The 11,780-nt window shown below is 34.9% G+C and overlaps 1 protein-coding gene across 1 annotated transcript; it reads right to left on the reverse strand.

Annotated features, from left to right (window-relative positions):
* Positions 1–345: 345 nt before the first annotated feature.
* On the reverse strand, positions 346–840 carry LOC114313202 (lachrymatory-factor synthase). Its single transcript, XM_028259566.1, has one exon. The coding sequence runs from the start codon at positions 838–840 to the stop codon at positions 346–348; it is 495 nt and encodes a 164-aa protein (XP_028115367.1).
* Between the last annotated feature and the right edge of the window lie 10,940 nt (positions 841–11,780).

The following is an 11,780-nucleotide window of genomic DNA, read 5'->3' on the forward strand; positions in this document are numbered from 1 at the left end:
TAATAAGTGTACCTTTTTCTTTGTTCTTTTTCTTTTTCTTTTTGTAACAACACAATAAGATGGAGTCCACAACATTTATAACCAAAGCCCTTAGCTAGACACCACAAGTTTTTCAAGGTCATATCAACATGAAAAGCTTTAAAAATATAGAATTAAAACACAATAATAACTATGAGTCAAGGGGTACACTTCACATGTAAAGGACTCCACATGTGAGTTCCATCATTTGTCTCATGTATGTGATTATTTTTGTGCTTCAAATTCTATATTCCTAACACTGCAATACTAGCAACAACGTTAATATGTAAAACATATAACCAACATTTATTGAAGTAAAGTCCATCATCAACCAGTAGACTGGATTGCTTTCCCAATATTCTCAGCCATGGTGTGGATAGAGGTATCAATATAAGCCAAGAAACTATCAAATGTGAACCCTTCGATTGGATCAGCGCTATACGACCACTCAATCTCGCACCCATCCTCTTCACCACCGTCGATTGGCAATATTTTGATAGTAGAGAAGTATGACCTGATGCCCATGTTATTATCCAGGGCCTCATAGTTAAAATACCATTTGCTGGGATCAATCTCAAGTAACTTCTCATGGCACCACTTGATCACCACCTCATCGCTGCCACCAGATGATGATGTTATGGTGGAGGAGCAGTACCGGATCAGCCCCGGCTTTCCATCCTCCCCCTCAATTTTGTAGCATGTGTCAATACTAGGAAGGTACTTGGTTAGGTTGAAAAAGTCTGCCAAGTGAGGCCATACTTCTTGTGGTGTTGAGCCTACAAGATTGGCTGAGGCTTTGCCTTCCCATTTAGACTCTGCCATGAGAGAGAGAGAGAGAGAGAGAGAGTGAGAGAGAGAGAGAGAAGCTTATGGTTTGGAAGATTAACATAGCTACCCTAACATATCTATATAGACGAATAATTGGTAAACGAGTTGATAATGCCCAACAGTGCAAAAAAACAAAGTTGCACTTTAAATAATTTTATGTGCTCTGTAACTGTAAGAAACATATACTGCAATTTTGGCTTGCTCAAGTTCAACTAAACAAAGTTATGATAAAAAATAAAAAGTAAAAAATTCAATTAAACAAAGTTGATAAAAAAAAAAAAAAAAAGAAGATCCAATAATGGTTATCAAGGCCTTTCTTAGGCAATGTGCATTGTGGGAAATCGGGAATCAACTTTATAACTTGACCTTTAAATTTGTGTGCCACTTGTAAATTTTATGCACTCATATCCACTACTCACATATAAAACATCTTAAATCACAAACAAAAATAAAAGAAAATAGAAAAAGAAAACAAATGGAAGACAAACAAACAACTTTAAAGAGTAAAGTGGCAAACTCATTGCCTAAAAAGAATTATAGTTTCTATAACAAATGTAGACAATTGGAGAATTTTACTGTACTCATTTATTTTTTTGTTTGTGTATCATAGACCTATGTGTTGTTTAGTTCTGCCCCAATCAAATTATTTTGAATTTTTTTTTGTATAAATTATATGTTGTATTAAATCTTCGTTCTTATTATTGTAATTTATTGAATTTTATCGTAATATGAATCAAATCAAAAAATCTATATGCCAAATCAAATTAAGTTATAAATTTTGGAATATTTGGTTATAGTTCATAGTGATATTTGATTATGATATATAACAATTATATATTTTGTTATCATTTACAGTAATGTTGATTATGAATCAAATTAAGAATTTAGATTATTTTTAAAAGATTTAACAATTGAAAATGATTGTGCATGCATAAGCATATTAGTCATTACACAGATTTTGATTCTTTTTATGACATAACGTGATGATTAAGCTAAATGCATGTGCATCCTTCCAATTTTATAATGGCAAATGTTAACAAATGTTTTTGGAGTATTTTTAATACTAGAATTTGTGTTTAAAAAAATTGAAATGATAAATAAATAAATAAAAAGGCTTTGAAATCAATAAAAAATATTATCCCACCCAAAAATAAAAAATATTTTGAAGTTAGTGAAGAGTATCTTTTATCTTTATTTTATAACTTTTTTAATCTTTTTCTTGTGTTCAAAAACACTTATTAATAAGACACTTTTATAATTATCATATTAATATAACCTGATGCAGACTGAATTTTAGAAAATAAGTATTTTTATTTTATTATTTTAAAATTAATATTTGACCATGAATATTCTAAATTGGTATAGAATATTATGGAATTATTTAGTTATTTAGTTTCCTAATATAATATGATGTAGTTTTCCTATTTTCTTAGTTTTGATTTTATTTCCTATTTTATTTGTTTCTTGTTCTACAAGAATTAGGTTCATTATAAATAAAGATGTAAAGCCTTAGGGCTCTAGCATTTTTTGATGATTAATATATTTTGAGTTTTATTACTCTTTGTTCCAACTTTGGTTAATTCTGTGTGAATCAACTTTGGTTGAGCCTTTAAACTCGGTATTCTTGGGAATCAACGGGTCTAAAGAGGAGTCTTATTTCCGGTATTCTTGTGTGAATCAACGGATCTTAAGATTGTTACTTTTGTTTCGATCAGCACTGCATCATAACCTAAACGATCTAGTCGGCAAGCTCTACATGATGAAGAGTTCAAATTATGTAGATATGTTCGAGATGAGCCCACAATAAATAAATTATACCATTTAGTCTATTTTCAAAATTGGAAGAGATCCTTACTCAAAAATCGATGGAAGAGCAAAGGCGAGAAGAAGGGTGGATACCGGTGTTACGAAGAAGACAGTGGCGAAGGAGTAATGTCAGCTCAGGTATGCACACCCTGTTCGTAGATAACATCCCGGAATCAATGGATCCTAAAGGGCTCTTCACTTTCTTTAACAATTTTGGAATTGTTAAGGATGCTTTCACACCGAACCAAAGAAGGAAAGCAACACAATCCAGGTTTGGGTTTGTAAGGTATGATTGTGTGGTGGCAGCTCAAGTAGCTATACAAAAAGCAAATGGGATTTGGTGTGAAAACCGATCATTAATCATTAAGAAAGCAGAGTTTGATAAGAATAAGGAGAAGGGTGTAAAGAAGCAGATGCTACGCGGATCACGACCATGGATGATGGTGAATGGTTCAAAGTTTATGGGAAGAAGATCATATGCAGAGGTGGCAAAGGGTGAAGGAAATAATAAACATGCTGTTGTAATTAAAGCTATTGAAGTCGGTAATGGCTAGCTTTATCAGAGCATTATTGTCAAACTTAAGGCCCATTGTTCTTTCACGGAATTCAGGAAGGAGTTTTGGGGCAGAAATTTAAAGAATATTCAGCTACGTGAAGGAGGAGGCAGAGAGGTTATTGTAACTTTTAATTCAGTTGATGACATGAAAAATCAAAGACGCATCTTGGGGGATTGGATGAATGACTGGTGTGATTCTACAACAGAATGGAAGAAAGGTTTACAACTGGAATAGGAGAGGCATATATGGCTAAGCTGTTATGGGGTACCCCTAAATCTGTGGAACAACATCACCTTTACCAGAATTGGTGAAATCTGGGGTGCAGTGACAACCATTGATGAAAACACATCGGCCATGACATCTTTAGTTTGTGAAAAGATTCGTATTGTAACATCACATATGAATCCGATCAATAAAGTTATTCATTTGGAGTGTAATGGGTGTTTAGTCCCAATCTGAGTATGCAAAGAACAGAAAATTGTAGCTGCCGCTTGCAATGGTGTATGTTCATGTGAAGAAAGTAAATTCAAGGAGGACATTTCTATCAACAAAGAAGTGGTGAACCAAGTTCACGGTGGAAGAGAAGACCAAACTGTGGCCACCGGTGACAAGGTGGATTCCAAGGTGATACAAGGTAGATTGGAAAATTTAGAAGCTGTTAAATCCCTTACCCCAATATCGGTTTCCAAGGTCAATGAGACGTGTATGAGCATGGGAAATTGGAAGAATACAACAAACAACAACGCATGCGTAGTGGAGGACTCATTATGTGGGTTAGATGTAGGTAATTATAGAGTTGATGATTGTTTGAATACATCTGGATTCATAGAAAGCTTAAATGGAGCAGTCATATATAGGCCCAACATTATTCTTGAAGTTGTGTTGGAGAGTAATCTAAACCCAAGTAAGCCCATGGTGGTCAATACTGGGCCAGGTAAGGTGTGTGAAGTCCAAACTTATAAACAAAATTGGATCAACACAACTATGTCCTATAACTCAGCCCAACAATTACCAAATTGTAGGCATGCTGTGTTGGGCTCATCGTCTAACACACTTTGTAATCCCTAGGGACAACTTAGAAGGGTTACCAAGTCTTGTCGTGTTTCAGAAAGCAGAGATAGGTCAAAGAATGGAAGAAGGAGAAAAAAAGAAAATTGGATAAGAATGGGTTTTACAAGAGGTGCGATCTTCAGGGCAGCTGCAGCTACACTCTCTTCTTCAATTTCACACTCCAGTAATTCCCTTCGAAAAAGAAACCTGGTTAGTGAAGCTAGGGCCACAATTCAGTTGGGGAAATCATTAGGAATTGATTATGAAGGGAAAGATTTACATATGGCTAACAAAATCATGGAAATAAAGGAGCAAGATGGGAATTACGGGGGGCAAATGCTGAGCAATAAGGCAGCAAGTATGGGTGGCAGAGGTGGTTTGATTGGTTATTATGAAGATTATATCTTGGAATGTAAGAGGGTTGAATAGACCTGAAAAAAGAAGAAGAGTAAAGGATATACTCAAAGAGAAAATGGTAGATATGGTGTTATTTCAAGAAACGAAGAGATCGAGATTATCAGCTCAATTTGTAAAATCCTTATGGTATAGTGACTCAATTGATTATTTGGAAGTTGATTCGGATGGTAGTGCTGGGGGCTTACTTTGTATCTGGAACCCAGAGATATTCCAAGTTGTTGATTGTTGCAGCAATCGTAATTTTATCATTCTTTCAGGTATGAATCACCCATAGTTTAGAGTGTGTTATTGGCAATATTTATGCACCGAATGATATTATATATATGAGAAGCTTGTGGAATGCTTACTTAGTCTCAAAAAAGGTTTTCCAAAACCCTAGTGTATATGGGGTGGTTTTAACGAGATTACGTGGCTATCTGAAAGAACGGGTTGCTTAAGGAGAGAAAGAGGTATGAAAGATTTCTCAGATTTTATAGATAAAATGGAAATGGTAGACTTACCAATGATAGGGAGGAGGTACACTTGGTGTAAGGCACAGGATGGTGATAAATGAAGTAGGCTAGATAGATTTTTGTTAAATGTTGAATAGATGGAATGGTTTAAATTCAAGTTGTGGGGATTACCTCGATTTGTATCAGACTATTGTCCAATACTGTTGATGGAAGATGGGAGGAATTGGGGTCCAAAACCATTTAGATTCATCAATGCTTGGTGTACTCACCTTACTTTTTTGGGGGTAGTTAAACATGCTTGGGAAGAAGCACATGTGTCTGGATGTGCAGGGTATAAAGTCTTTAAGAAGTTGCAATTACTCAAGGCTGAACTAAAGAGGTGGAACATGGAGGTCTTTGGGAATATAGGGACTAAATTGAATCTGCTGAAGAGGAATTTCATTCGTGGGACTTGGCTACAGAATCTAGATTATTGCAAGACTTTGAAATTAAGAGGAGAAGAGAACTGAAAGGCGAGGTTTGGAAATTTTGAAAAATGAAGGAAAACTTATGGTTTCAAAAAGCTAGGATGAATTGGGCTTTAAAAGGTGACAGGAATACAAGGTTTTTTCACATTATAGCCAATAAGAGATAGAATAGTATAATGTTGGACACCATAAATGTGAATGGGACAACAGTGGACGATCCAAAAGAGATAAGACAAGTGGTGTACAATCATTTCAAGGAAGTTTCCAAAGAATATTGGAGGGACAGACCCAAAATAACTGGATCCTTTAATGGATCCTTTAATGTCATCCCACAATGTTATATTTTAGAAGTATTAGAAAAAGAGTTTACAGAAGTAGAAGTGTGGAAAGTGGTAAAAAAATGTGATGGGAACAAGGCCCCAGGCCCGGATGGCTTCAATTTAATCTATATTCAAAAGGGCTGGCAGGTAATGAAGTCTGACTTGTTATGTTTTTTGAAGGAGTTCCATGAGAATGGCAAACTAGTAAGTGCCTTGAATTGTTCCTTTGTAGCATTGATCCCTAAGTAGGACAAGGCAACAAGTCTAAATGAGTACAGACCAATTAGTCTCATCGGCTCTATTTATAAAATTCTTTCAAAGATCCTAACTAATAGATTGAAGAAGGTACTTTCAGAGATCATCAGTGAAGTCCAAACAGCTTTTCTGGGGGGTAGAAATGTAATGGATGGTATTCTGATTGCTAATGAGGTAGTGTATTGGTGGATGAAGAACAACAAAACAGGTTTAGTTTTGAAATTGAATTTTAAAAAAGCGTATGACACTGTGAATTGGAATTTTTTATTTGACATGCTACATAAATTTGGTTTTGGGGCAAAATGAGTGGAATGGATGAAGACATGTGTCTCTACAGCTAGAATCTCAATTCTAGTAAATGGGTCTCCAGCAGAAGAATTCTCTCCACAAAAAGGTTTAAGGCAATGTGATCCCCTCTCACCTTTTTCATTTAATATTGCTGCAGAAGGGTTGAACATTTTGTTAACAAGAGCTAAAGACTTGGGCCTAGTGAAAGGAACAAGAATTGGTGTAAATGATTTTAACATATCCCACCTTCAGTTTGTTAATGACACTATTATTTTTTGTGAAGCTGAATGGGAGGAGATTGTAAATATAAAAAGAATCCTTAGGTGTTTTGAGGTGATGTTTGGCTTGAAGATAAATCTTCATAAGAGTGTAGTTTGTGGTATTGGGGTTTCAGTTGAGCTGGTTGAAGAATTTGCCGCAAAGCTAAATTGTTCACATCAAAATTTACCATTGAAGTACCTAGGTTTGCCATTGGGTGCCAACCCAAGAATAAAAGCATTTTGGAAACCAATTTTGGATAAGTATAAGGTGAAGCTTGCTGGTTGGAAAAGAAAGGTACTATCTTTTACTGGGAGGATAACAATGATTAAAGCTGTGACATCCAATCTTCCTCTTTATTATATGTCCATTTTTAGAATACCTGTGGGGGTTGCTAAAGAAATAGAGAATGTTCAAGCTAATTTTTTGTGGGAAGACACAGAAGTGAGACGAAAAGTTCACATTGTCAAGTGGAAAGAGTTAACAATTAATAAAGCTAAAGGTGGACTGGGAATTCATGACATCAGAATTGTGAATTCTTGCTTACTACTGAAATGGTGGTGGAGGTTTGGATTTGAAAAGAATGCTTTGTGGAAAAATCTTATATGCAGCAAATATAAGACTGAAGGGGGGAAATAGTTCCCTCACATGGTTATAAATGCATCCATGTCATCTGTTTGGAGTGATATCATTGGTGTACTACCTTCTAACAATGGTCTATTAAGGTACTTCATGGAGAATATCAAAATAATAATTGGAGATGGCAATAGAATCTCATTTTGGAGTGACATTTGGTGCGGGGAGATAAGATTACTAAAGTGTTTCCCTAGACTCTTCAGTCTGTCTTTAGATAAGAATGAAATACTAAAGTTTTTTGTCAGTAATAAGCTAAGTTTGTGCAACTGGAATCTAAGGTTTAGGAGACAATTTTTGGCTTGGAAGGAGGAGGAAGTTGCAAAATTACAAACTTTGTTGGGATCAGACCCAGTGTTAATTACTGGAGCAGAGGACTCACTCAGGTGGAATGCTGACAACTCTGGGATTTTTTAAGTTAAATCAGTGTTCAATTGGTGTGAATCACTTTGGGGTCCAAACTTAGCCTTACCTCCCCTTATCTGGAATAATCATGCCCCTCCAAAGGCACAATTCTTAACTTGGCTGGTTTGGAAAAGTAGATTAAAAACCTTAGTGTGGCTTCAGAGACTTGGTGTCATACATAATGGTATAGATGTAGCCTGTGCCTTTTGTAAATCTGAACCAGAAACAGTGGACCATATTATGCTTAATTGCCCTTTTGTTTGGAAAATATGGGTTGAGATAATTAACTGGTGGGGGTGTCAATGGGTAACTCCTGAATCCATTGTAAGGTTGCTCAATTGGTGGAATGGCTGGAAATTCAAGAAGGATGAACTGCAGATTTGTAAAGCTTTTCCATGTACAGTGTTGTGGTCAATATGGAAATATAGAAATGACATAATTTTCAACGGTACTCAAACAACTTATGTGGCCTTAGCTAATCTTATCAAGACAAGGGTAGCAATCTGGATAAACAACCACTCTTTGGGCAAGTTTTACTCTGTTCATGACTTTGTGAATAATCTACAGTAGATGAGAAAGTCTATTGGTTCAGGGAAATGAAAATTGTAGTGTGGGTCACCTCAGTTTTTTAGATTAATGGCTGGTGTGAAATTTGTAAACTCAAGAGTAATGTGGCCTGCTGCTGATTGGGGTTTGTGACACAGGGGAGTGGTATTAGGGTCAATGAGCTTTTGTCCAGGGAGAGCAGTAACAGTAGCATTGTGGTTTCTTGTACTGCTGTTGTGAGCTTTTGGTTTCCAATCTAATTGGGTCAGTGAGTGGGTTCTTGCTTTGTGGTTGTGAGTTTTCTTGGTGTTTTGTGAGTTGATCAAGATCAGGACTACCACATGGGTAAAACCTTATTGAAGGACTTCAACTTTTTCAACCCAAGTCTTTATTCAATTTAAGGCAGATCAGGCTCCGATTGGGAAGTTCAACTTTGTCTTTGGCAAGGATCGATGCGATTCACAATGATAGCCATCATGGTGATAGCAGATTTAAAGATCAGTATAAATCGTTCTTTTCAAATATTTTCTCTACATCATGACATGAGGGAGTGAGGCATTGCTGTTATTGTGTTTCTAGTTTGGTGCTTTTGTTTCTGTTCTTATGTTGCTATTAGAGTCTTAATGATTTGGAGCTGCTTGCTACACTATATTGCACCCGAAATGGTGGCTGAGTGGTGGCTTCCCTAACTTGCACTGGCAGCTGCTGCAAGAAATAATGCATAGGAGTTTTGTGTGTTTGGTTGAATGGTGATTGATTGGTGGTTTCTCCAACCTCTGTTGGCAGCTGTTGCAAGAAATAATGGTATACTAGGCTACTGGATTGATCTGTTATGCTTGGCTGAACTGCTATGCTTGGCTGATGGTCTGATTCTAGCCAGAGGTTTGCTGATTTGCTCTGTGCTTTGCTGCTATGTCCCTTAGTAGAATGATTTGTTATCTGTGGACTGTAGTGGGATTTGCTAAACTGATCTTGGATAGTCCAGCAGAGGATTTTATTGCTGCATTCTGATGTGGGTGGAGTTTAATAGTTGCAAGGGGCGATCTTTATCATTGGTTGATTCTAAAGGAATGTGTTGTGGTGTTTTCTGGTGTTTGCAGTTATGTGGTTTCTAGTGTTTGCTAGTTTTGTTTCTGCTCTGTATGTTGGTTACTCACCAACTTGGAGCTTGGAGTTTGTACTAGCAGATGATTTGGTGTGCATCTAGGTGCCAACTTAATTGGGATCTCAATGTTTCACTGTGATACTTTTTGCACTCTCCTCTTTATTGATGTATGTTACCATACTTTGTATATTTTTCTATCAATAAAGCTTTCTTTTTGCTAATAAAAAAAGAAAAGAAAAGGAAGAGATCCTTACTCATTTATAAACCAGAGAGACAAGGAGGGAGAACCCTTGCTCATTTATGACCATGGAGACAAGGAGGGAGACTAACGACACCGATTTGTAATTACTTTAATTTGTAAATAAATTATATGAAGATAGAAGATGAATATGGATTTGGTGTGATTTTCTCTTATATTATAGTGTAAATTTTGGACAATTTAATCAAACAATTTGACAACATTGTATCTTAACGTATACTCAAAAATTTAAAAATAATGTGTGGACATAAAACTAATTAATTAGAGTAACTGTATGCTAATAGAGGAAAGTAGGCTTTTATAAACTATCATATGCTGATTTAAAAATTTAAAAAAAAAAAATTGAGAATTTTGTTATTGTTGGGTGTGAAAAAAAATAAATAAATAAATGAAGTCAAACGAATCCAAATTAATTTGTGCAATTTGAGAAGGTGAGGGGTCGGGTTAGGTGAGTTTGATGATGAAATTTGACGGGTTGATTGGCTATCAAATTACCTTGCACTAACACAAACATAAGAACACTCTACCTCTCTCTAACCTTAATACCATTAATAAGATGACTCTCCTCTCTCATTTTAATTACAATTTTTTTAATTTGGTTGTTTTGTATTTTAATTTATGAATTATGATTTTAAATAACATCATACATTCGATTAATTTGTGAGTTTTGTATTATAATTTATAATAAATAATATTTTTGGTTTGAAATTATTAATAAATAAAAATTAAAAAAAAAAAGATTATGTTTGCTAATTTTTTTTTCTCAATTTTTTTTTCTAATCCATTGATTTAAAACAACCAAATATTCAATCAACTTGTCAATTTTGAGAATGGGTGAATTGACAATGTGTTGAAAATTTCTCAATCCATTAAACGTTATTTAATTAATGATTTTTACTCAAAATCAACCTAATCCAATTCATGCACAACCCAACTTGCTAATTGCATGTGCATGAAATTTTTTCAAGAACGCGAGATGGAGAGTGATATGATGCAAGTGGCCAACAATCGATTAGTTAGATGAAGTATTTTTTTTACCAAACGTGATATTTAGATTTGAGTTACCGCCACTTCTCTTATACTGATTATATATATTGGAAGGAGGATTTCTTTGATTCATCCTTGAATTATTTTGAATTAATTTTCTAAATTAAAAAATATATATGTTCAATTCATAATTGTTATTATTTTATTTTTTTGAAAAAAAAAAGGAGCAACTTGTGGATATAAAAATTTGGGATGTTAACATCAAATCAAACATGCAGGTACACCCCTACAAATAATTCCACAACTAGAAATAATAAGCCCCACCACATGCAATAATTTAGATCATTGGATGCCAACGAATTGAGACCTTTCTTTCTTGTGATATGGAATTTCGTGTATCAAACGTATATACAATCTATTCGATGCCTATCTCAATAGAACTTTGAGCATATGTATATAATGCTTAATTTTTATTTTTATTTGTATATACGTAGTAATAAATTCATTTTTGGTTGGTGGAAATGAGAACAACAAAATATTAAGTTATTTTATTAATCAACAATTTTTATGTCTTAAGGGCAGATTTAATTAATTATTTGATAAATGGTGATGAAATAATTGATTAATTTGAAGAGCGACCTAGGCACACCAAGTTGCAAAGAATCATACAAGAAAGAGTTAAAAAGATTGCTCGAGACAAGCGGAGTCAATAGTCCAAAATTAATTGATATAAATTTTACAATTGATAAATTTCGAACTCATTATGTCTACGAGAAGGCCTGGATTACTTTGATACGTACTCACCTGTTACTAGGATAACATCCATTCGGATGGTGATTGCGATTGCTGCTTTGCGCAATCTAGAAATTCACCAGATGGATGTAAAGACAGCTTTCTTAAATGGAGATTTGAATGAAGAAATCTACATGGAGCAACCTGAAGGATTTTCAGCTCCAAGGCAAAGCAGGAAAGTTTGTAAACTTGTCAAATCTTTGTATGGTTTGAAGCAAGCGCCTAAACAATGGCATGAGAAGTTTGACAACGCAATGTTGTCAAATGGGTTTAGAATCAACGAATGTGACAAGTGTATTTATGTCAAAGACACTGACAGAGGTTATGTCATTTTGTG

This window comes from Camellia sinensis, chromosome 13 (assembly GCF_055761805.1).
Source record: "Camellia sinensis isolate YWXY chromosome 13, ASM5576180v1, whole genome shotgun sequence".
Lineage (NCBI taxonomy): Eukaryota > Viridiplantae > Streptophyta > Magnoliopsida > Ericales > Theaceae > Camellia > Camellia sinensis.